Raw genomic sequence first — 25,302 nt, forward strand, 5'->3', positions numbered from 1 at the left:
GGGGGGAGGATATAGGAAGGGGTGCAGGGTCTGGGAGGGGATATGGGTGCAGGGGGAAGGATATAGGAAGGGGGGCAGGGTCTGGGAGGGGATATGGGTGCAGGGGGAAGGATATAGGAAGGGGGGCAGGGTCTGGGAGGGGATATGGGTGCAGGGGAGGATTCCGGCCTGGGGGAAGGATATAGGAAGGGGTGCTGGGTCTGGGAGGAAGTTGTGTGTGGGAGGGGATGGGAGTGGGATGCCAGAGGCAGGCTCTGGCCGGGAGGCAGCTCCCAGCCAGCAGCTCTCTCAGGCTGACTTCCCTACCTGCCAGCAGCCCCCTGCAGGCAGTTCCATGTGGTTCTCTGACTGTGGGGGAGGCTTCCCATGCTGCCTGCACCCCTGGCAAAATCTCTCAGCTTCTATTGGCTGGAAACTGGCCAATGGAAACTGAGAAATTGTGCTGCACAGCCCCCACCCCCAGCAAAATCTCACTGCTCCCATTGACCGGTTTCTGGCCAATAGGAGCTGAGGGATTTTGCTGGGGTCGGGTCAGTGTGAAAAGTCTCAGCACAGAGAGCCACAGAGAGCAGTCAGCTGCTTTAAGCAACGCTGCTCCATGATGCAGGGCGGGTGGGCTGGATTAAAAGGCTTGGTGGGCCGGATCTGGCCCGTGGACCGGATCTGGCCTGCCCCTGGTCCAGAGATTACTGCAGAGGCTGTAGTGCGGAAGGGAGAGTTAGGGCTCATTCACAGCCTTTTAACATGCAGGGTGAGGTTAGCCTGGTTTAATGGCCTGTGAGAGCATGCTGTAATCCAGACTCAAGGTCTGGTCTCTACAAAGTTTCCCAGCCTAAGGGCCTCTTCCAGCAAACAAGTTATTTCAGCATACGGGAGGGCGTGAATGTAAAGTGCTGCAGACACCCTTTAATAGCGGCATGTGCTGGCGCTGGTCTAGGATAGAGGTAGCCCGTTAGGTTCCCCATGTAGAGAAGCCTTAATTAACAGTGGGATCCTGAACGGATTTTGCTGAAGTGGCGCCACGGTGTGTGCAGATGCTCGTCTGTTGTTTCCAGCTTGGGTTTAGCTGGAGGGTTTAGCACAGAGCTGTGTGACGTTGTGGGTGGATGAGGACTTTGCCTGGACACTGGGCCCCACTCCTGTCGAAGGGGTGAGCTTTTGGGGACTAAAAACTAACCAGGGAATGGACAGAAATAGTCAATCATGGTAGGGAAAGGGTTAACAGTTATATGACTGAACTAAGCAGAATCTGCAGACGAACAGTAGGCAATGGAATAGGTGGATGTGAAAGAAACAAAGGAACCGCGAAATCTACTTCATTATTGAACCATTCCTTGTTATGCTGTGCTGTAGCTGCCCAGAGACAACCTCGTCATTTATCGGTATTATCCACCCCCATCATCCAGCTACCGACTGTAAAATCCACCTGCTGCATTTTCCCGCATTGTACAGATGTGATTAAAGCTGTTGAAATATGTGTTGTGTGGCGAAAACAGTGGCATGTGATTTTTTTTTTTTTTTGGAGCAGCATTGGGTGAAAACTTTAGAGCTGTTTTGTACCAGAGCAGAAACACACTTTACTAAGGTGCATGTTCCTTGAGAGGAGAGTGCGTCACAAGCAGAATTCCCATCCCGCAGAAAATTCCGAGAGTCTGTCGTTTCATTGCATCCCGAATCAGGACAAAAAGTGGAAATCCCAGAGTTGTTCACAAAATGAAATAGCCAGAAAAATGATATTTTGTCATTATTGAAATGTTTAGGTAAGAGCTAAACATTTGAATTATAAAATTAATATGAGCTGTATTTCCTTATGTCATATCACATCTTTCACTCTACTCTGTGCTGATTAGGCCTCAGCTGGAGTATTGTGTCCAGTTCTGGGCAAAGACTACAAAACATGACCTCTGAGAGCAGACTGAAAAAACTGGGTTTGTTTAGTTTGGAAAAGAGAAGGCTGAGAGGGGACTGAAAATTGGGTTAGTGCCCACACAGCATTTTCCACAGTTAGTTTGTGGTTTCTAAGGGAACGTTATGGTCAGAAACCAAATAACCTGAAACCAGACATATTTCTGCTCAGAAACAGTGGCACAATGCATCATGGGAGCTCATGCTCCGTCATTGGTCCTCCAGGATCCTTTTCACAGTCCCTGCTTTCCGGTGCACAGGCGTACTGCCTGTAGGTACCGCCTGCATTCCTCGGTGCTCGATATATAACCTTGCATTCGGCTGGATTGCAATCATTCTGAAAAGTTTCAAACCTTGAAACGGTTTCAGAGAGGCAGCCGTGTAAATCTGTTTCAGCGAAAACAACAAGGAGTCCGCCCGGTGGCACTTTACAGACAAACACATCTGTTAGGCTATCTGGTCATAAGCTTTCGTGAGCTACAACTCACTTCCTCAGATGCTGCAGAGAGAAAGCAAGGAAGGATACAGAGATGGGAGTGTGACCTCGGTGCTAATTAAACCAGAGTCAGTCTGGTTCATCTCCAACAGTGGTGAGAAGATGAGAGTAAATCTGAATGGGAAACTACCTATTGTAATATGAGAACCACCCCCTATATCTGTTTAGACCTCTAATGTGTTATATGACATCAAGTGCCAGCTTGCCCCTCTGCCGTTTGTATTGGCCAAACCAAACAGTCACTATGACAAAGGATAAGTGGATGCAAATCAGACCTCACGAATAGTAACACACATAAACCTGTAGGGGAACATTTTAACCTCCCTGGTCACTCAATCATGGATTTAAAAGTAGCCATTCTTCTACAAAGGAATTTCACCAGCCACTTACATAGAGAGTCTGCAGAACTAGAGAATTCATCTACAGATTTGACATCATTACGCTGGGCTTAGATGAAAACATTAACAGATTGGTGCATTAAAAGCCAATTTCTCCTGCCTTTAACATCCGCATTTTCACATCAAAAGTTATGCACAGGACACATTCAGCCCAGCCCACTTATTTAGCTATATTAACATGGGTCCTTCAATTGACAGATACTTCTTTTGCTATTATATATATATATATATATATATATATATATATATATATATATCTTAGATTCTGTTATTTCCACACCAGTTCATCTGAAAATGGCTATGTCTACATTGCGCTTTCTTGTGCAAGAACATATGCAAATGAGGCATAGCAATTAATATCACTGCATCTCATTTGCATACTTAATGAGCCACCATTTTTGCACAAGGGGCTTTTGCACAAGAAGGAGCAGTCTACACTGCTCCTTGCGCAAAACCCTCCGCACAAGAGGGGGGGTTTGCACAAGAAGGAGCCGTGGAGACAGCTCCTTCTTGTGCAAGAGCCCTTTATGCAAAAATGGCAGCTCATTTGCGTATGTTCTTGCGCAAGAAAGTGCAAAGTAGACATAGCCCATATGTTTTTGTTAGTCTCTAAGATACCACAGGACCACTGGTTGTTTTTAGACTTTGGTTCAGGGTGTCAAATTTGTATATGAATTCCAGCTCAGCACTTTCTTCTTGCAGTCTGTTTATGCAATAAAAGACACTATGTTTTTCTTTCTTTATTTGTTTAATCTATTTCAAATATTGGTGCAAAGGAGGCCGGTCACACTTAAAGGCTAGGGGAGTGTTGTATTCTCGAAAGCAGGGACTCTGAACAGAATTCTGGGCCCCCCACTATAGAAAGGATGTGGACGCATTGGAGAGGGTCCAGCAGAGGGCAACCAAAATGATTAGGAGGCTGGAGCACATGACTTAGGAGGAGAGACTGAAGGATTTGAGTTTGTTTAGTCTGCAGAAGAGTGAAGGGGGATTTAACAGCAGCCTTCAACTTCCTGAAGGGAGGTTCCAAAGAGGACGGAGAAAGGCTGTTCACAGTAGTGATGGATGGCAGAACGAGGAGCAATGGTCTCAAGTTACAGTGGGGGAGGTCTAGGTTGGAGATTAGGAAAACTATTTCCCTAGGAGGGTGGGGAAGCACTGGAATGGGTTACCTAGGGAGGGGGTGGAATCTTTGTCCATAGAGGGCTGTGTCTAGACTGGCAAGTATTTCCGCAAAAGCAGCTGCTTTTGTGGAAAAACGTGCAGGCTATCTACACTGGCCGCTTGAATTTCTGCAAGAACACTGACGATCTCATGTAAGAAATCAGTGCTTCTTGCGGAAATACTATGCTGCTCCCGTTCCAGCAAAAGTCCTTTTGCGCAAAGCTTTTGCTCACAAGGGCAAGTGTAGAGAGCTCAGATTTGTTTTGCGCAAAAAAGCTCCATCGCAAAAATGGCGATCGGGGCTTTTTTGCGCAAAAGCTCATCTAGATTGGCCACGGATGCTTTTGCGTAAAAGCATCCGTGCCAATCTAGATGCTCTTTTCCGCAAATGCTTTTAATGGAAAACTTTTCCGTTAAAAGCATTTGCAGAAAATCATGCCTGTCTAGATGTAGCCGAGGTGTTTAAATCTTGGCTTGACAAAGCCCTGGCTGGGTTGATTTAGTTGGGAGTGGTTCTGCTTTGGGCAGGGGGCTGGACTCCACGACCTCCTGCTGTTTCTTCCAGCCCTATGATTGTAGGATTCTAATTTAGGATTCATGGGGAGAATCCATGGTCCTGGGTGATGCTTTTGCTAGGAGAATGAGCAGGATCCGTGTAGGGATGTAAAATCCTGGGTAACAGATTAAACGTGAGGTTTAACAGGTTTATCAATTAGCGGAGAGGCCCCATTCCCCACTATGGCCCAGCTGAAGAGGCCCTCCCCTTAATTGGGCCTGTGACATGCCCGGGTTGCCATGGACAGGGGCTACCCCAGACACCGGGAGCAGCCCCTGCCTGCAACGTACATGGCCCACAGTGGACAGGGGCTGCTCCAGATGCCAGGAGCAGCCTCTGCCCTTGCCGGGTCACCTGGGGCTGGGGCAGCCCCCTGCCCACAGTGGGTGGGGAGCTGCTCCAGCCCCCACCGGTGAACCAGAACCGGAAAGCCTCACCCGTTCACCGGTTAGCCTGCTACCCTGTCACATCCCTAGACCCTGGGCTGAAAAGGCAGGGCAGACCCATTGGCGGGTCCCCACATAGGGCAAGAATGAGGCCACTGTCCACTCTTCTGTCCTGGGGGGCGGGGCACCTGCAAAGGGGACAGAAAAGAGCCCCCGGAGCCAGGCTGGGCTGGAAAACCTCCCTCAGTGAAGGGTGCATGGGGGGAGTGATTGGATCCTGCCCTGTAAGTCCCAGCCTGGGGAAATACCCAGGGAGAGGGAGGGGGTGTCTTTGTGCCAGCAGCCAAATGCCTCTGGCCTGGAATTTCTCCCCGGGAGGGGCCCGCGGGAGCCGCGCGCTGTGGCCACCAGGGGGCCCCGGCTGGTCTCGGGTGGGGGCGATGAATAGTTTTTCCAGGCGGCCGGGGTGGAGCTTCCTAGGTCAGACGCTGCTGCTGCTGCAGCCGCCTCCATTGTGCGCCGGGAGCCCGGCCGGGAGCCCGTCCCCAGCGCCCCGCGGCGCCCGGCCCGGCTGGAGCCAGCCCCGCGCCCTGCGCGCCCAGCCCCGGAGCCGCAGCCTGCAGGTGAGGGGCGCGCCCCGGGCACAGGGCTGGGCCGGGACACAAGGAGAAATGGGGGGAGGGGTTCCCGGCTCCCAGCCCCATTCCCTGCAGCCCGCCCGGGGCAGAGACTGGCAGGGGCAGCGGGAGCAATGGGGAGGGGGTCCCGGCTCCCAGTCCCCCCCGGCCGGAGCCTGTCCTGGGACGAGGGAAGGGGCAGGGAGAGGAAAGGCCAGGCCTTGCCCGGTCCCCGCGCTGCTGGGGGATGGGCTGCCGGGGGGGGGGGCAGGAGGAGCCCCCTCCCCCCAAGCGGCTCCTGGGATGCTGTTGCTGGGGGGTTAAAATGTCTCGGTGGGGTCCGCCCGGGACCGAAGCGGGTTCCCAGCCCTGCCTGGCCCCGCGCATCTGTCTGCAGGGAGGGAGCTTGCCTGGGCTAAATGGGTTTGCTGTGAAATGCCCCCCCAGCCCCTTCTGACCCCTCCCTTCTCACAGGCGGCAGGAAGTCAGCCGCTGGCTCTGGGGCGCACCCCTCTGCGGGGGATAGGAGGGGGCACAGCTCCAGCGGGTCCCTCGCGCGGGGGGGGGGGGGGGGGGGTCTCACTGGGGAAGTGGGTTGTGGCAGGAGGAGGAACCACACAGCTGGAGGGGTCACAGTGTTGGGAGGAGGAGACACCCCCCATTGGGCTGTGTTTGGCAGCGAGGCCTAGTGGCTAGTGCACCTGAGTGACAGAAGAGTAGGGATGGTAAATTGAGATTAACTGGCCAATCGAATAGTCGATAAGGGCACTTCCGCCTTGAAAGTGGTGCAGGAAAGCTGGGGGCGGCGGGAACAGGCCCCTGCTGGCCCCGTGCTCCCCGTAGCGTTTCAAAGCGGCAGCGCTGCATGGAGTCCAGGATCTGGCCCTGGGCTCCTCACGGTGCTGCCGCTTTGAAGCACCCACCCCTCTTCCCCCGCCCCACTTGCTGCCTCTTTCTGAGGCAGCAAGTGGGGAGAAGCGACTAGTCAACTCGTGTATCGACTGTCTGATAAGCTTATCAACTAATCGGCTAGCTGACGCATTGTTCACATCCCTACAGGAGACCCATCATCTATTCCTAGTGACGCTACTGGCCTCTGGCCTGAGTACGGGGCAAGTCCCTGGCCTGCTGCATGCCTCAGTTTCCCCCTCTGTCACGGGGGCCGAGCGCCCGTCTACAGTGTTGTGGGAGGCATTGTATAAATGGAGTGGGAACAAGCAAGCAAAGAGGTTAACATCACCGAGTCCCTGTCTAAACCAGGGTCAGGGTACCTCTGCCTTTAGTACCATGCCATACTCCCCATGCCATACTCCCCATCCCTTGAGTATGGGCATGTACAGGGCCAAGTAAGGCCTTCGGGTTAGCGACATCCCTCATTCCCTTCTGCTGCAGCTGGAGAGGGGTTTAGAGGGGAAAGGCCCCTTGTCCAGCCAGTCTTTCCCTGGGATCACAAGCAGGAATCACCTCCCATGGGGGACGGGAGGGGGAGAGAGAAGGAATTCGCTGAGGTGGCCTGGAGTTGTTGTTAAAGTCTGATCCCATTTCACTGGGATTCAGCCATAGTCGGGAGGGGCGGTGACGTTGTCTGGGTCTCTCTTTCTGGCTCGGGCCGGCCAGGACAGCTCTCGGGATTAAGACAAAGGTACCCGCAGTCCCAGGAAACGGTGGCCAGGAGGGTGACGCTTTCCCTACTAGCCTCTGTGGGTTCTTTCTGGCTTGCCCTCCCAAAGCCTCGCTCCTGTCAGAGATGCACCCCTACCGTCTTTTCTCCACCAGTTAGGTCCGACACCCGACACACCCATGTTGGTTTGTGAGATTCCAGGACCTCAGCTCCCGTTTCTAAGGAGCTTATCTTGCAGCAGCTGTTGGATTTTTGTGCTAGACCAGTGTTTCTCAACTCTCTTTTTGTAAAGTACCCCTTTTTAAAAAAATAAAAAATAAAAATAAGTACCCCCACTACCTACAGTTTTCAGACACAACTTTTTTTTTCTGACATTGCAACACATTTGTTTAAACGACTTAATCACTGCCGGGTGATGAAATGTTTGGGTGTAAAAAGTACAAAAATAATAAAGCACTGTAAAACTTAAAAATTCAGTTTTCTCCACATTTCAGTTGTGTTGACGTACCCTCCAAACTTCTCTCGAGTATACATACTTGACCACTCTGATTAGCTTCTAATGAGGTAACCGGCTCTATGGATATGGGAAAGTCAGTGGATGTGATACACCTTGACTGTAGCAAAGCTTTTGATGCGGTCTCCCACAATATTCTTGCCAGCAAGTTAAGGGAGTATGGATTGGATAAATGGACGGTAAGATGGATAGAAAGCTGGCTAGACTGTCGGGCCCAGCGGGTAGTGATCAACGGCTCGATGTCAGGTTGGCGGTCTGTTTCTAGTAGAGTGCCCCAAGGATCTGTTCTAGGACCGGTTTTGTTCAATATCTTTGTTAATGACTTGCATGAGGGGATGGATTGCACCCTCAGCATGTTTGCAGATGACACATAGAATCATAGAGCTGGAAGAGACCTTAGAAAGTCATCAAGTCCAGCCCCTTGCCGAAGGACAGTAAGCTAGGGGGAGAGGTAGATACGCTGGAGGGCAGAGATAGAGTCCAGAGTGACCTGGACAGATTAGAGGATTGGGTCAAAAGAAATCTGATGAGGTTCAACAAGGACAAGTGCAGAATCCTGCCCTTGGGACGGAAGATTCCCAAGCATTGGTACAGACTGGGGACCGACTGGCTTAGTAGCAGTTCTGCAGAAAAGGACCTGGGGGTTACAGTGGATGAGAAGCTGGAGATGAGTCAGTGTGCCCTTGGCACCAAGAAGGCTAATGGCATATTAGGTTGCATTATGAGGAGCATTGCATTAACAGCAGAGCTAGGGAAGTGATTATTCCCCTTTATTCGGCTCTGGCGAGGCCACATCTGGAGTATTGTGTCCAGTTCTGGGCCCCCCACTACAGAAAGGATGTGGACGCATTGGAGAGGGTCTAGCAGACGGCAACCAAAAGGATTAGGGGGCGGAGCACATGAACTATGAGGAGAGGCCGAGGGATTTGGGTTTGTTTAGTCTGCAGAAGAGAAGAGTGAGGGGGGATTTGAGAGCAGCCTTCAATTTCCGTTCCAAAGAAGATGGAGAAAGGCTGTTCACAGTAGTGACAGATGGCAGAACAAGGAGCAATGGTCTTAAGTTACAGTGGGGGAGGTCTAGGTTGGATATTAGGAAAAACTATTTCACTAGGAGGGTGGTGAAGCACTGGAATGGGTTACCTAGGGAGGGGATGGAGTCTCCATCCCTAGAGGTGTTTAAGTCTCAGCTTGACAAAGCCGTGGCTGGGTTGATCTAGTTGGGATTGGTCCTGCCTAGAGCAGGAGGCTGGACTCGATGCCTCCTGAGGTTTCTGCCAGCTCTATGGTTCTGTGATCCCTGGGTACTGTTACCACTGGTTGAGAAACACTGCGCTAAACCAAACCAGTGTCCGTCTGGTCTGCGTGCACCGGCTCTGGTTGCTATTTGTGACTGGGAGGCCTCGGGTCCAGTTGGTGGAATTTGCAGGCCCAGTTCTCCCCGCAGGGAGCGAGGGAGGGGACAGGGAACAGGACGGGGTAGGGGTTAATGGCTGCTCCTATCCTGGCTGGTCAGAGGCAGAGGCCTCCATGCAGCCAGTGAGCTGGCTACGGGGCATGGAGCCCACACGTGGGTTGTCTCAGGCCAGATGAGGGAATCTGGAGACCAGCATGCACGGGCAGAGGATGGGTTCGGTCTTGTGGAGCAAGAAGAGTTTCTGCCTTGGGAACGGTCCAGGGGCAGGTGTGTGTGGGGCAGGGAAGTGGTGTTGGGAGGCGGGTGGGCAGGGATCTTTCTGGGGGCTCAGGGAGAGGGAGGCTGGTACGGGCCGTGGCTCAGCTGATGGGATGGTGGCTGGGGCAGGAAGCTCTGAGCTGGGGACCCTTGCTATTCCAGGGGCTGGCAACCTTCGAGGAGATGGCCGTGTATCTCACCGAGGGGCAGTGGGCCCTGCTAGACCCACACCATGGACTCCTCTGCAGGAACCTCCTGGGTAAGGCTTCCCGTCCCCTAGGGCATGAGGAGCTGGGGTCCTTAAGCCCCCAGGGGCGGGTTTGTTCATGAGGACCAGTCGCATCGTCCCCGGCCCCCGTGTGGGACAGACTGTCCCCCATAGGACCGGAGAGGCAGGGACACAGGGATGGTACTGTTCCCCTAGATCTAGACTCCCAACTGGGCAGTGTTTCTTGTAAGTTGTGGGGCAGCTTAACCGGCCCTGCCCAGCCAGAGGCTCGGGACTTGCACACGGAGCTGCCTGACCGGGCGGGGCGGATTAAGCAACGGCAGGGCTGTGCTGCCACATAGCTTAGCGGGAACAGCGCAAGCGGGACCAACTCCCTGCCTCCCCCACTTCCCAGGCCGCTGCCCCCCAGCGATGGACGCATCTCCTGGCCCTGCTCTGCTGGACGCAGCCAGGTGCTGAGCGAGATTTGCAGACCTCCTCGGTGCCGGACTCCTGTTCTACAGAATCCCTCCAGGGCCCTGTCCGGTGCCTGTAGAAACCTGGCCCGAGTCCTCCCATAGCTCATGCCAGGACACTCGGCACATCTCCCCCGACGCTAGCCTGTCCCAGTGGGCTTCAGGAGCATTCCCCTACCCGTTTGCCTGCCTGTAAGTGTCCCTGCAGCAAAGAAAGAGGCCAGGCTGGAAACCCTGCACAGCCGCCTCCGACAAACGCAGACCGCTTGCTTTCCCCCAAGCAGGGTTCCCTGTTCCCAAGTCCTGTGAGATCTCCCAGCTGGAAGGGGGGGAGGAGCCATGGGGCCCGGATCTGCAGGCCGGCGAGGAAGCGGAGACGCCGAGAGGTGAGTGTTCACTTCGGTCGGCCCCTTGCCCCGTTTTGTGTCCTGGTGGCAGATGTCACTCATGGAATCCGTCGGCCCTGTGGGTGGTCGGGCTCAGCCCCCATCCCTGCTCCTCCGGGGAAGGATTCGGATCCTGGTGGGGATTCGTTTTCCCGCGCTAAGGACTGACTCCTGTCTGGTTTCTCCCTCTGTCCCAGCAGGTGACGAGACGGGCGGCGGGAGCGAGGAGGAGAGCTCGCAGCAGGGAGAGCCTGAGCCAGGGGCACCGGTGTTGGGAAGAGCTGCAGGGAACGTTTCCCAGCAGGGAGAAGCCCGGGACAGTCAGCCCAGCCTGGGCGGGCAGCTGGGAACCCAGCCAGGTAACAGAGAGGATGCATCGTCCCCCAGGCCCGAGGACGCCACCCACCCGACACCCCCCGGCGACGAGAGGCCGACCATCTGCGAGGAATGTGGCAGGAGCTTCAGCCGCAGCTCGAACCTGATTGTCCACCAGCGGCTGCACGCCGGCGAGAAGCCCTACAAATGCCTGGACTGTGGGAAGGGCTTCAGCCGCAGCTCCCACCTCATCACCCACCAGCGGCTGCACACCGGGGAGAAGCCCTACAAGTGCCCCGCCTGCGGGAAGAGCTTCAGCGACAGCTCCACCCTCATCACCCACCAGCGGCTGCACACCGGCGAGAAGCCCTACCAGTGCCCCGACTGCGGGAAGGGCTTCAACCAGAGCTCCAACCTGACCTCCCACCAGCGCACCCACACCGGGGAGCGGCCCTACCGGTGCCCCGAGTGCGGGAAGCGCTTCAGCGTCAGCTCCTACCTCATCCGGCACCAGAAGATCCACACGGGGGAGCGGCCCTACAAGTGCGAGGAGTGCGAGAAAAGCTTCAGCCAGAGCTCCAGCCTCATCAACCACCAGCGGGTGCACACCGGCGAGAAGCCCTACCGGTGCCTGGAGTGCAACCGGTGGTTCCGGAACAGCTCGGACCTCATCCGGCACCAGCGCACCCACACCGGGGAGCGGCCCTACCGGTGCCCTGACTGCGGCAAGAGCTTCAACCGCAGCTCCAACCTCATGACCCACCAGCGCATCCACACGGGGGAGAAGCCCTACGCCTGCCCCCAGTGCGGCCGGGGCTTCTCCGTGAGCTCCGCCCTCATCAAACACCAGAGGACCCACCGGGAGGAGAAACCTTACGACTGCCCCGACTGCGGGAAAAGCTTCATTCGCTGCTCCAATTTTCTCACACACCGGAGAATCCACACGGGGTAGAAACTGGCCTCCCCCGATTTCCCTGCACCGCAGGCGGCCTGCTGAGAATGAGCCACGTGGAGCCTGCCGGGCAAGACTCTCTTCTCAGCGGGCCCTGGAAATCTGGTTTGGGGGCACACGGGACTGGGTTATCGATAGGAAAGGAGGGGTGGTTTGGTTTGGGATTTCAAACCCTTTTAGCGACACATTCCCGCGAATGCAGCCTCAGCCGGCGGCACCGGGTGGCTCTATCCTGCCTGTCCGAGCGGTGCTGAGGCCGTCTTAAGAGCCTGCATGTCTGCGGGCTCTGTGGATGCCGTGTGGGTACCGTGCGCCCAGGGAGGTGACACACATCGTGCTGGCTGTGGGAAAGCAGATGCGCTCAGAGACCCGTGGCGTTTGAAGCCCTCTGTGCCACGTGAAGGGCATTCACAGCGCGCTTTTGGATACAGAGCCCTCCAGGAGTTCCGCTCTGCACCAGTTTCGCCTGATGAGGTAACACAGACGCCTCCGGGGCTGGGTCTTTCCCGTCTGTGGCTCCCAGCCAGGGTCCGGCCGGGCACAGGGCTCTCAGTGACACCCTGCAGTGACACCAGGTGGCCCGTTCAGCACAAGGCGACAATTCGCTAGTGACCTGGCACATAGAATCGGAAAGTCCTTGGGGCAGAGGTTAACGCATGGCCCAAACTGGCCACGCCAGGACAACCAGCCGGCAGCTGCTTCGATCTTTGTTTCTCCGCTCTGGACTCTGCAACAGCCAGCCCTTATCTCAGCCCAAGCCATTGCTCCTGAACTGGGGCTTTTGCTCTGCTTCCCTGCCGAGGGAACCTCCTTCCTATAGGCCTGGTTCCCAGGTCTCAATGTCTTGGCCATTAACATGGTCGGTTTCAGCCCATTTTTTCACGACTCAGTCATTCCACCCCAGATGGCTCTGGGCCGTTAGAATAGTGTGTTTAACCCTTTTGCACCCTCGGAGGGGAGGGGGGGGACCCAAAGTTCAAAGGGAAACTGAGGCACACACAGGCACCATAAAAATATTACAGAACATTCCGGCGTCAGCACGCCAGCCTCACCCTGCCTGCCTGGGAATAAACATTAGTGAATGTGACTGGGGCATGGGGTGCATACCCCACCGGAGAGCTGGCAGCTGGGGGTGCACTGGTGGGTACCCACCAGTCACAGCTTCTCCGTCAGAGACGGCATTTGCTTGAGTTAGGGCGATTTTCTAAATCATTGTTTTACCCCTTGGCGAAAGTCACATAGGCACTTTCGGTGCGCCAGGCCCGGCTCTGCCGAGTGTTTCTGGCTGTGCCACACCGATAGCTGTGATTCCAGGCAGTCGCCATGGGGCTATGTTAACGGGTGGTGTCTCTTTGGGAACGGGGGGAAGCGCTCTGAACTCCCATTGGCCGAAGGCAGATTTACACTGAACTGATGTCCAGATTTGCATGGCTGCCTTTTCAGAATGGCTCTTGGTTGAGCTGCCTCTCCCACGCCCGGAACATTTGGCGTGTTGCAGAGTTTCCTGCTACATGGATCCAGCCTTGTTCTAAGGATTCAGGGTTCTAGTAAAAGCTTCCGCCCTCCCCCGTTTCCTATGGATGGGCACAACTTTGTGGTTTGATTTATTACTTGTTAGTAGGTGGGGAGGGTGGGGCTGACACCCTCTCTTTAAAATTATTTGTTTTAACTTCATGTGCAGTCATCTTCAAGTTCCTTTTTCTAGTAATAAACCCGCTTGATAAGAAGTCTGTGCGTGCGCTGTGTGAAATTCAAAGACATCATGCGCAACACAGATATTTCCACCGTACCGGGACCCGTCCTACTCAACATGTTCATAAGCCATCTGGAGAAAGGGGTAAACAGTGCAGATTTGCAGATGATCCTAAACTGCTCAAGAACAAAGCGGACTGTGAAGCGTTTCAGAAAGGTTTCACAAAACGAGGTGATTGGGCAACAAATTGGCACATGAATTTGAATGTTGTGTGGCAAAGTTCTGGCCGTGCCGCATGGGGCTCACGCTACTGGCAGTAAACTCAGAGACTCGCCGTGGTCCTGTGTACAATCCCTTCTCTTCACAGGAGGCAGAGTCTATAGCTTAGGGAGCCATACTCATCACAGGCTAGTCCATGGTTCTGGGGTGAAAACCCCTTGACAGTTCTGCTCTCCCTTCTTGGGACAGGCTCTGTGTTGGCGTTGGGGGGGGGGGGGGAGGGGGGGAGACCCAGGCCCACCCATTACTCTGGGTTCCAGCCCAGGGGCCCTAAAGTAGCAACAGCAGTTAAGGTTGTTTTCCTTCTGACTTGGCAGCTTTTTCCCTGGGACACTTCCCCAAACAACCCCTCTAAAATGTCTCCCCCGGTACCTGTTAACCAGCTCTCAGCTCACCCACAGCTGCTCCTTGTTCCTCCCTTTCTCCTTCCAGTAGCCACTCTTTGTCTTTCCCCTCTCCTGACCTAGGGGAGGCCTTTTAAAGCAACCTCCTGGCTGTCATTGGCTGCAGGTGTTGAGTGACTTGTCTGAGGAAGCAATCTAGTTAATTAGCCCCAGGTGTTTTCCTGCCTTCATTTTTATTACAGCAGGCTCTAGTAGTTTATTCTGGAAAGAGAAAACCACTTATCCAGTGCCCTGTATTCCTGCTTTCCGCCAGAGTGTGGTAGGCTGCTGGCTTAGGTCTGTCCCAGTTGATAAATGCAAAGTAATGCACATTGGAAAGAATAATCCCAACTAGACATACAAAATGATGGAGACTAAATTAGCTATTACTATGGTCAGCTGGTTCTGGGGCTGGTTTTGTTCAACATCTATTAATGACCTAGATGAGGGAATGGATTGGCACCCTCAGCAAGTCTGCGGATGACACTAATCTAGGGGGAGAGATAGATATGTTGGAGGGCAGGGATTGGGTCCAGAGTGACCTACATAAATGGGAGGATTGGGCCAAAAGAAATCTGATGAGGTTCAACAAAGAGAAGTGCAGAGTCCTGCCCTTGGGACGGAAGAATCCCAAGCATTATTACAGGCTGGGGGCCAACTGGCTTAGTAGCAGTTCTGCAGAAAAGGACCTGGAGGTTTCAGTGGATGGGAATCTGGAATGAGTCAACAGTGTGCCCTTGTAGCCAAGAATGCTTTTCTCTGAGCCCCCCTCCCCCATGTGGCGCTGTGGGTACCAGAACCGGGCACAGTGTGCAAGGGCTGTGATGGATTCACCATGGCTTGTGTTACGTGAGAGGTCAGACGAGAGCAGTGGTTCTCAAACTTTTTAATCCCCAGCCCTCCCCGCTCAATGCAGACCTTTCCACGGACAACCAGCCACCCACCCATGATAACAAAATGGGTGCAGGAGGGGGTGAGGGTGCAGGGTCTGGCCAAGAGAGGGTGCTGGAACAAGCTGAGAATGGGGAGGTCTGGGGAAGTAGGAGGGTCTGGGTGGGACAGGGTGTGTGTGACGGGGATGGGAGTGGAGGAGATTGGGGGAGGGTTGCTTACCTGGCTCTCTGTATCCCACCACACCCAAGCACTGCTCCCATTGGTCATGATTCCAGCCAATGGGAGCAGCGGGAAAAGCCTCCAGATGAGCGGGTTCCTTTGCTGCCGTTCCCGCAGCCGGGGAGAGGAGGAGCAGCAGCGCATGGAATCGCTTCCTTCCCTGGCAAGCCGGATCCCATCATTTTGGACACAAAGCAGACGCACGATTTAAAAAACTACCCTGTTCTGACATTTTCCCAATGACACTTTTTAAAACATTGTGGGGAGGGCAGAACAATTTTTTCCATTTTTTGCCCCCAGCGCTACCACTTCCATCCTGCTCCCGGCCTCCTTGTGTTTAACGGGAGCCTAGGACTAGTGCTGTCTCCTTGCACAGGGGGAATTTCACCTAGTGAACGTGCGTGCACACACACACACGTTTCTCTGCACGAGTCGTAATTAACATTTATTCATTGCTACTGTAGTACAATTAACAGGCCCGGTTCTGACTGAGGCCCCGTTGGGGCAGACGCTACATACACACAGAAAGACAGAGCCCTGTGGCAAAGGGTTTACAATTGAAACAAGACTAAACGGGGAGGGAGACAGACGAGGGATAAAAGGAGAGGACTGGCAGGTTTCTCCCACATACATCTTACCACACACAGACATGCTGTACAGTTAGACTGGCAGAGGGATATGCATGGGGAGTACAACTGGCTGAACACATGCAGTCTAAACTGTTCATTGATGGAAATTTGGGTTTTGACCAAACTACATTTTTCATGAGACGGAAAATACCTGATTTCTGAGGCAAGTATCATTCTGACATCTAAAGGCTAAAACACAAAACAAATTCTGCCATGGCAGTCTTATGAGAATTGTAGTTCAATTGCTTTGTGTCCTTAATCTCCACTATTGGCTGCTTTCCCCAGCTGGACTTCATCTCCCATGATGCACTGTGGCCAAGGGACTTCCATGATGCACTCTTTTCTTGCAGCAAGGTATCATGGGAGATGTATGCCAACTAGGGATCAAAGAAATGGGGGGGAGGGGGAAAAGACGCACCCAAACTACATCTCCCATGAAGCACCAAGGTGACATTTCAGAATTTCCTCATTTTCATTATAATTTTCTATGGAAATCCTAGTTTCTGACCAACTCTGCTGTGATTAGACAGACAGACAGACTAGGAATAATCAATATGCAGACCACGGGCCAAACTCCAGACCACCAGATGCTTTCGAACAGACTCTGAAATGTTATTTACTTATCATTATCACTGATTTTTAAAAAAAATTTCTCTAGCGCCTGTCTGGACCATGACTATATCTTGCCCAAAAAATGTAGCCCGGGGGGGGGGGGGGGGGGAGGGAGGAAGGACAACCCCTGGGTTAGAGGGTATTACATCCCCCTTAATCCTGCCAAAACAGAGCACAAATGGGATTGACGTGGTCTGACCTCTGCCTACAGGGGTGAAACAACAGGAAACGTCCCTTGAAACACGTGTGTGATGCTGTTTCCTGTTTTGAGACCAGCTGCCGTGGAAACAGATGCAGGATTTTCGGACAGCGCTATGGAGAGCTCCACAACACAGGAATTGCCCAGAATCAGGGTGTATGGGGGGCAATACACCACATGGCCCAGCTGGCTTGTCACCTTGTCCCCCCAACCACTCCCTGCCACCCCAGAGGCCTCCATTGCTTTGGGTAGTTTTCAGCTTTAAAACATAAAATTCCAATTTGTTACAACCCCCGCCAACGATTCATTCATGCAGCACCTGGCTCCTTTGCCACCCTGCTGCCCTCTCCAACCCAGACACCAGCCCCCTCTCTCCTCTGACTGCTTCTTTCCCTACACCACACACGCATGCACCTAAGCCACGTGGGCCGTGATTTTCAAAGGCGCCTCGGGCACCCAAAGCGCAGGGCGATGCAGTGGGCATTTGCTAACCCCGCGCTACATGTCTGGGGGTTAGAGCCCTACCGAACTCACTGCCCCTTATGGCCAATTTCATGTCCATAGGATTTGAAAACTGGTAAATTTCACCATTTCAGCTGTTTAAATCTGAAATGTCTCCCTGTGGCAAGAGGTTCCAAGTGGGAGAGGAGGGTCTGATCTCCCCCGTGCTGCAGGGAGCACCCAGCTGGGGGGGTGCTTCACTGCTGGTCCTGCCCGGCTTGGGAGGGACAAGACCTGCTCTCTCTCTGCACAGCTGCAGAAAGCGCTGCACCCCCCCTGTCCCGTCCTGGACAGCATCCTGCTGCGGGGGGGGGGGCATCCAGAGGTGGGTCTGGGCTGGTCCCCCCTCCCACCGCCAGAACAGTTTGCAGGGGAAGGACACACCTCCCTCCCTTGCCCAGCAATGTTCCCTCTAACTGTTTCCATCCACGTGTGGAATGAATTTTGTTAAGTGCACCAAGAGATGTGTGGATGTGCACCACAAATAGAAACACCTGCTGCCAGCTGTGGGTGCTCTGCTAATCAGCTGGTGGCATTTGAATCTCTCCTGGGTGGCCACCCGAGCGCTCAGCTTACAGGGATCCCTGCTGCCCACTCATGGCTGGGAAGCCCCCTTTGATGGGGCACTCCTACGAACAAGGCGACATCAGATTTCATGGGAAGGGGCTTATTTCACGGTGCGTGACACATTTTTTATAGCTAGGAAATTGGCAGGACCCTACTTATGGAGTTGAGGGAGGGCCTGTCGCTACTGCATCTGGGCACCTCACGCCTGTCAGCGAACTTGTCCTTGCTTGCCCCTGTCAGGCAGAGCAGACCCATTTTACAGATGGGGACTGAGACCGAGATACAAAGGTCCCTAGGTGAGGAAAGCTGCAGACAGGAAGGGATTGCCTGAAAGCCCCCGAGGAGATTACGCGACTTCCTCTGCTGGAAGGGGCTGTTCTGCCAATAAGAGAAATGGATCGGTTCTGAGGAAGTTTCATTTAGGAAAAATCAAGAGGCCAACACATGCCTAGAGGGCCGGAATGTTCCCTTTCTGCCTTCGGGGCAGGAGGGGGACAGGCCACTTTGATTTTCCTTTTACGGGGACTTGGTTTTGATTTTTTAACAGGATGTTACATAATACTATACATATATATTAAGTGTGTCTATGTCTATATAGTATTATATAAGCACGTGTGGGCATAAGTCACAATCGGATCATGATGGAATTCTGCTTCATGGGAAATTTCTTTCTTTTTTTTGTTTCCATTTTGGAGCCAGAATCTGAGGCTTCTTGGGGCACCCAAATTGCCCACGAAAGCTCAGGATTCCATCTCTATAGGTTAGTCTCTAAGGTGCCACAGGACAACGCGTTGTTTTTAAAGCTGCACACGAACCCGGCCACCCCTCTGAGGCCTTTCCAGTCTGACCCCAAAGCCCCTGTAAATCAACTGGAGTGAGGTCCCTAAATACCTGATGAGCTCGACTTCAGTGATTTGTGGCAGAGCAAGAAACTGAGTTTGGGTTTCCTTCCCACAAGCGAGGCCCTGACCCCGGGCTCCTTGCTAGGGCTGGGTTGCACCATGTCTCTGGCCAGGGCCGAGCCCCCCGTCACAGGGGTGTTTTCGGGTGCCGCTGGAGCAGCACGCCGCCGGCAGAGAACTCTCCCGGGAAGGGCCCACCCCCGGGCTGCTGGGGGCGGCGTTTCCCGTTCCGGTGGGTGCGCTGGTGGGCCAGGAGGGTGGAGTTCTGGCTGAAGCCCCGCCCACAGGCCGTGCAGCGGTAGGGCGCCTCGCCGGTGTGGGTGCGCAGGTGCACGAAGAGGGTGGAGCTCTGGGAGAAGCGCTTGCCGCAGCGGGCGCAGGGGTAGGGCCGCTCGCCGGTGTGGACGCGCTGGTGCCGGGTGAGGTTGGAGCTGGCGCTGAAGCGCTTCCCGCAGTCCCCGCAGGCGTAGGGCCGCTCCCCGGTGTGCACGCGCCGGTGCAGGGTCAGGTAGGCGTTGCGCCCGAAGCCCTTCCCGCACTCGGGACAGATGAAGGCTTTGCCCTCCTCCTCCTCCAGCTCGGGGACGGCCAGCAGCTCGCCGGCGTGGACGCGCTGGTGCCGGGCGAAGTTGGAGCGCTCGTGGAAGCCCTTCCCGCAGTGGGGGCAGGTGTGGGGCTTCTCCTGCCGGTGGGTGCGGCGGTGCCGGGCCAGGGTGGAGCCCTCCCGGAAGCTCTTGCCGCACTCGGGGCAGCGGTGGGGCTTCTCGCCCGTGTGGGAGCGCAGGTGCTGCATGAGGTGGGAGCTCTGGCCGAAGCGCTTCCCGCAGGCGTCGCAGGCGTAGGGCCGCTCGCCCGTGTGGATGCGCTGGTGGGTGGCCAGGGCCGAGCGCACCGGGAAGCCCTTCCCGCACTCGGGGCACTGGTGGGGGCGCGCGCCGTGGGCCCGCCGGTGCTTGGCCAGGTCCGAGGCGCGCCGGAAGCCTTTCCCGCACTCGCCGCACAGGTTGGGACGCTCCCGGGCCTGGCCCGGGCTCTCGGCGGCTCCGCCTGGGCCCCGGGCAGGGGGCAGCCCAGAGCCTGGCCCCCACTTTCCCTGCTGCCTTCCTGAGCTGGCCTCAGTCACACAGGCTGCTCCTCCGTCAGGACTCCGCGCCGCCAGCTGCAGCTTCCCCTCCTCCTCCCACGCCATCCCCTCCGCAGCTGCAAGGGAGAGAATCGGTCGCACGTCAGTATGTCTGCCAGCAGCGCCCCCAACCGGGATGCTAAAGGGGAGGGGCCACAGCTCACCCGGGGCCTGGCAGCGTCGCTCCATTTCCCACCAGTGAGCGCGGGGGCGTCCCACCCCCTCCCCGGAGCTCTGCTTCCCCTGCCGGTGAGTGCGGGAGGGGAGGGGACTGGGTTCCTGCTGCCAGCACCAGCCTCCCCCCAGTCCCGACTCCCCATGCTCAGCTCCTGCCCGGCACAAGGCCGGGTGGGTGGGAAGCCCTGAATGACACCTGCCAGGAGACCTGCTGGGGACAGTCCTGGCCTGGCTGAAAGGAGGCAGAACTGGGGAGCTCTCAAGATGGCTCCCAGGGTAGTTTAACTGAGTCCTCACCTGCGGGGTGGCTGTTTCGTGGGCTCTCCTTCTCCTCTGTGCCCTGTGGGTCTGGGACCCAGGGCTCCTCCCCTCCTTCCAGCTGGGCGATCACCGCGGGCTTAGGAACGGGGAATCCTGCTCAGGAGACAGAAAAGGGGTGTTCATGCAGCGCTTCTCGGGGGATCGGTTCTGTGGACTCCCGCGCTTCTCGGGGAATGGTTCTATAGATTCCCATGCTTCTCAGGGGAACGGTTCTATGGATTCCCGCGCTTCTCAGGGGAACGGTTCTATGGACTCCTTTCTGGGCCAGGCCAAGAGCATACAGGGCAAACCGGCTGGAAAACATTCCTAGAATCATGGAACACTACAGCGGGAAGGGACCTCGAGAGGTCATCATGTCCAGTCCCCAGCAGGACCAAGCACCATTAGTTCATCCCTGACAGACGTCTATCCTACCTGCTCTTAAATATCTCCAGGGATGGAGATTCCACAACCTCCCTGGGCAATTTATCCCAGTGTTTCATCACCCTGACAGGTGCAAATCCCTTGCTGCAATTTAAGCCCATTGCTTCTTGTCCTGTCCTCAGAGGCCAAAGAGAACAATTTTTCTCCCTCCTCCTTATAACACCCTTTTAGATACCTGAAAACGGCTCTCATGTCCCCTCTCAATCTTCTCTTTTCCAAACTAAACAAACCCAATTTTTTCAGTCTTCCTTCATAGGTCGTGTTTTCTAAACCTTTAACCATTTTTGTTGCTCTTCTCTGGACTCTCTCCAATTTCTTCACATCTTTTCTGAAATGTGGGGCCTAGAACTGGACACTCAGGGAGACACACTCTGTGGGGTCGCATGTCTGGGGGTAGACACATAGCTCCCCTGTGCACATGCACACAGGTCTCTGTGGTGCAAAAGTCCATCTGCCTGTTTCTGGGTGGTCCAGGACAGCGGACGGACTTTTTAAGGCTGACAATGGGAACCCAGCCCGCCCTGCCCACCACCACACTCCTGGGCCAAAAGACCAAATCACTCAACTGGAGGAGTATCCAGGGGGTATTCAGGAAACAGCTGCCTGGTATGAGCAACTCAAGAGGGGATCCAGGGAGTCGCCTTCAGATGTCCTTCCCTAGAAGCAAGGCATGCTGGGAAATGGAGAACATAAGAAGGGCCACACTGGGTCGGACCAAAGGTCCATCTAGCCCAGTATCCTGCCTACCGACAGTGGCCAATACCAGATGCCCCAGAGGGAGGGATAGCAACAGGTAAACTTCACGTAATCCCTCCCCGTCTCCCACTTCCAGAGAAACACCATTCCTACCCATCCTAGCTAATAGCCATTGATGGGCACAGAACCTCAGTGACTCTCTCCAGGGGATGAGATGTGGAGGAGACAGCATCTCTCGTATAGGATTTGGGGACTGTGAAATGTTCCCTAAGACTGTGTGGGGTCGCTGAAGCACTTGCATTAACTCCTGAACAGGGCTTCATCCCTGGTCCCTTATACAAACGTGAGATGGGAAGAGGCCTCTGAGGTCAGAGGTGGTACCCGAGGGGCGGGAGGCCCGTACCCAGCGAGGCCACTGTCTCATAGTTCTCCTGCATGACGTCCCTGTAGAGGGCTCTCTGATCCGGGCCCAGCAGTGCCCCCTGCCCTGGGGTGAAATACACGGCCACCTCCTCGAAGGTCACCGGCATCTGGAAAAGCAAGAATCCCCCACTCAGAGCCTCCTGCCCCAGCCACCGTCCCCGTCACAGGAGACCCGATCCAGCCCTTCTGCTGAAGGGGATTTACAAGTAGGGAGATAAAATCCCCTTTACCCGGTTAACTGATTAAACAGGAGTGGGTGGGGAGGGGGCACTCCAGCCCAGCTGTTTCTGGCCCCCCCAGGGGGCTGCCAGCTCCTGGCCCGCGTGGGGGCTTGGCAGGGAACCCGGCTGCTCCCTGGGTTGTATGCTGGGGAACCCGGCTGCTCCCTGGGTACCAGTTAACCCGTTACCCTTTAACATCCCTACATAGACTCCTGGATTATGTATTCCCAGGCGGAACAGTGCTGGTTTCTCTTACCAAAGAGGAGCAGTGGGGCCAGAAATAGAGCTTGTAGCAGGGATGGGAGTTTCCAAAGGGACCTCTCCCGGAAGAAACTCAGTGTGGCTCCCGGAGCATTTGGGGGTCTGGGTCGCCTGCCACAGCCCTGCAGGACAGGTTTGTACCCAAAGCACCAGGGCCTGCTGGATCCCAGCCTTTGGCTGCCTCTCTGCGAGCTCCATCACAAACCCCCTACCTGAGCCAGCTCCGCTGCAGCCATGTCCCTGCCCCATGCCCCCGGAGGGGGGCGGAGTCCAGAAGGCACCGGGCCTGGGTTGGCAGCCTGTCAGGGCAAGAAGAGAATGGGGCAAGTTTCAGAAGGGGCTTCATGTCACCCCCCACCCAGGCCCCACCAGGTCCTTGCCCTGTGGACAAGGAGGTGTAGGGTTGCCAGATGGTTTCAACAAAAATACGGGGACACACTTGACATTAGGTCACAATCTACATCACATCTGATTCAGAGAATACGGGACAGTTCTATTCGCTCATTGATAGTTTCCTGAACAGAAAGCTCAAATACTGGACTGTCCAGTTCAAAACCGGACACCAGGCGCCCTAACCTGGAAGTGGGAAGAAGTGAGTCACTTCATGGCAGGGCAGACCCAGCTGCCCCCACCAGGGCTAACACCACGAGACATTAACACCGCCCCCCCAAGGCAACAGAGTCCTGGAGCCGAGGCTGCATGAGAGCAGGGTGCAAGGGGGACCGGGCAGGGCCTGGCTTTTCCCCTCCCTGCCCCTCACCTTGTCCCAGGACAGGCTCTGGCCCGGGGGCTACAGGAAAAGGGGCTGGGGGCCGTGACCTCCCCCGCATTGCCCCTGACCGGCTCTGCCGCACCGCCGGGCTGGGACTTTCGGGCCCCGGCCGGGTCCAGCAGCTCTCCCCGGGCTGGCTCGGCTCCTGCGGGCGCACCTGGGGGCGGAGCGGGAGGAGAGGCGCCGGGAGGGCAGCAGCGCTGGGGCGAGGAGAAGCCATGGGGAGAAGGGGGAGGCAGAGTCACTCCCCGGCCCTGTGCCCGGGGCGCGCCCCTCACCTGCCGGCTGCGTCTCCGGGCCGGGCGCGCAGCAGGGCGCAGCGGGCACCGCGTCCCCCCGGCCGGGCGCAGCGACTCAGCCCGGCTCCCGCCGCCTGACAATGGAGGGGTCAGGAAACGTCTCACCCCGGAAGCTGAAGCGCCGAGATCCCGGGCCGAGCCGAGCGGAGCAGCCGGAGCCCTCCTGTGGCAGCAGCGGATTTCTGCACCGGGCAGCCTGGCGCGGCGCGGCGTGGGAGCGCGACTCCTGCCAGCCGCTGCGCCTTCGGCTGCGCGGCTCCCGCCGGCTGCCCGGGCACCAGGGCATCCCGAGGGCTGCCCAGAGCCCCGGCACCTCCTGGCCCGGCAGCTCAGAGCCCCATCACCTCCTGGCCCGGCAGCTCAGAGCCCCAGTACCTCCCGGCCCGGCAGCTCAGAGCCCTGGCACATCTGGGCCTGGTCACCTCCTGGCCCAGCAGCTCAGAGCCCTGGCACATCTGGACCCTGCCGGTTCAGAGCCCTGGCACATCTGGGCCCGGTCACCTCCTGGCCCGGCAGCTCAGAGCCCTGGCACATCTGGACCCTGCCGGTTCAGAGCCCTGGCACATCTGGGCCCGGTCACCTCCTGGCCCGGCAGCTCAGAGCCCCGGCACCTCCTGGCCCGGCAGCTCAGAGCCCTGGCACATCTGGACCCTGCCGGTTCAGAGCCCTGGCACATCTGGGCCTGGTCACCTCCTGGCCCGGCAGCTCAGAGCCCTGGCACATCTGGACCCTGCCAGTTCAGAGCCTGGCACATCTGGGCCCGGTCACCTCCTGGCTTGGCAGCTCAGAGCCCTGGCACATCTGGGCCCAGTCACCTCTTGGCCCGGCAGCTCAGAGCCCTGGCACATCTGGGGCCGGGCAACTCAGAGCCCCGTCACCTCCTGGCCCGGCAGCTCAGAGCCCCAGCACCTCCTGGCCCGGCAGCACAGAGCCCTGGCACATCTGGGCCCGGTCACCTCCTGGCCCGGCAGCTCAGAGCCCTGGCACATCTGGGGCCGGGCAACTCAGAGCCCCGGCACCTCCTGACCCGGCTGGGTCAGAGCCCTGGCACATTAGCTCAGAGCCCTGGCACATCTGGGTCCAGCTGGTTCAGAGCCCTGGCACATCTGGGTCCGGCTGGTTCAGAGCCCTGGCACATCTGGGGCCATGCAGCTCAGAGCTCTGGCACATCTGGGTCCAGCTGGTTCAGAGCCCTGGCACATCTGGGTCCGGCTGGTTCAGAGCCCTGGCACATCTGAGGCCCGGCAGCTCAGAGCCCTGGCACCTCTGGGCCCAGCTGGTTCAGAACCCTGGCACATCTGTGCCTGCTGCATTGGTTATAAATTAAAAACAAAATTGCACCCTGGCACCTCTGGGGTCATTACAAATTCGATCTTGTCTGCGTGTCTCCCCCACTGTCTCTGGTACCCCAGCGTTAATGACCCCGCTCTCTGCTGGCAGCAGCTCCCACAGACATAAGAACAGCCACACTCGGTCAGACCGAAGGTCCATCTAGCCCAGTATCTCGTCTGCCGACAGTGGCCAGCACCAGGTGCCCCAGAGGGGGTGGACCAAAGAAAATGATCAAGCGATTTGTCTCCTGCCATCCTTCTGCAGCCTTTGGCAAACAGATGCCAGGGGCACCATTCTTTACCCCCTGGCTAATAGCCTTTTATGGACCTAACCTCCATGAAATTATCTAGCTTCTCTTTAAACTCTGTTATAGTCCTAGCCTTCACAGCCTCCTCTGGCAAGGAGTTCCACAGGTTGACTATGCACTGTGTGAAGAACTTTCTTTTATTCATTTTAAACCTGCTACCCATTAATTTCATTTGGTGTCCTCTAGTGCTTCTATTATGGGAACAAGTAAATAACTTTTCTTTATTCACCCTTTCCACACCACTCATGATTTTATAGACCTCTATCATATCCCCCGTCTCCTCTTTTCTTAACTGAAAAGTCCCAGTCTCTTTAGCCTCTCCTCATATGGGACCCATTCCAAACCCCTAATCGTTTTAGTTGCCCTTCTCTGAACCTTTTCTAATGCCACAATATCTTTTTCC

At 56.0% G+C, this 25,302-nt stretch overlaps 2 protein-coding genes across 8 annotated transcripts in view; one reads left to right on the forward strand and one right to left on the reverse strand.

The window, feature by feature from the left end:
* The window catches only part of LOC106731297 (uncharacterized), a 17,326-nt gene extending 3,680 nt beyond the window's left edge, over window positions 1-13,646 (forward strand). Inside the window, exons 1-4 of one of the 6 annotated variants that reach the window (XM_075913648.1) lie at window positions 5,331-5,528; window positions 9,492-9,588; window positions 10,295-10,399; window positions 10,600-13,646. In XM_075913648.1, coding sequence (XP_075769763.1) covers window positions 5,346-5,528; window positions 9,492-9,588; window positions 10,295-10,399; window positions 10,600-11,666 — 1,452 coding nt within the window. In that variant the 5' untranslated portion in view covers window positions 5,331-5,345 and the 3' untranslated portion in view covers window positions 11,667-13,646. Of the gene's footprint in view, window positions 1-5,330; window positions 5,529-9,320; window positions 9,339-9,491; window positions 9,589-10,294; window positions 10,400-10,596 lie in introns of those variants that run through there. The other 5 variants (XM_075913645.1, XM_075913647.1, XM_075913649.1 and 2 more) reach the window with 5 other exon arrangements.
* Window positions 13,647-15,566: 1,920 nt separating this feature from the next.
* Window positions 15,567-23,421, reverse strand: LOC142823148 (uncharacterized). Of its 2 annotated transcripts, XM_075913688.1 has the most exons (5): window positions 23,240-23,421; window positions 22,402-22,488; window positions 21,688-21,814; window positions 20,142-20,258; window positions 15,567-19,744 (listed from the first exon to the last, which is right to left on the reverse strand). In XM_075913688.1, exons 2-5 carry the CDS (start codon window positions 22,423-22,425, stop codon window positions 18,672-18,674), a joined length of 1,341 nt encoding a protein of 446 aa, XP_075769803.1. In that variant the 5' UTR covers window positions 22,426-22,488; window positions 23,240-23,421; the 3' UTR covers window positions 15,567-18,671. The 2 variants fall into 2 exon arrangements, with proteins under 2 accessions (XP_075769803.1, XP_075769804.1); XM_075913689.1 differs by lacking the exon at window positions 23,240-23,421 and having other exon boundaries at window positions 21,666-21,814.
* Between the last annotated feature and the right edge of the window lie 1,881 nt (window positions 23,422-25,302).

Source organism: Pelodiscus sinensis, chromosome 32, assembly GCF_049634645.1.
Source record: "Pelodiscus sinensis isolate JC-2024 chromosome 32, ASM4963464v1, whole genome shotgun sequence".
NCBI classification, from domain to species: Eukaryota; Metazoa; Chordata; order Testudines; family Trionychidae; genus Pelodiscus; species Pelodiscus sinensis.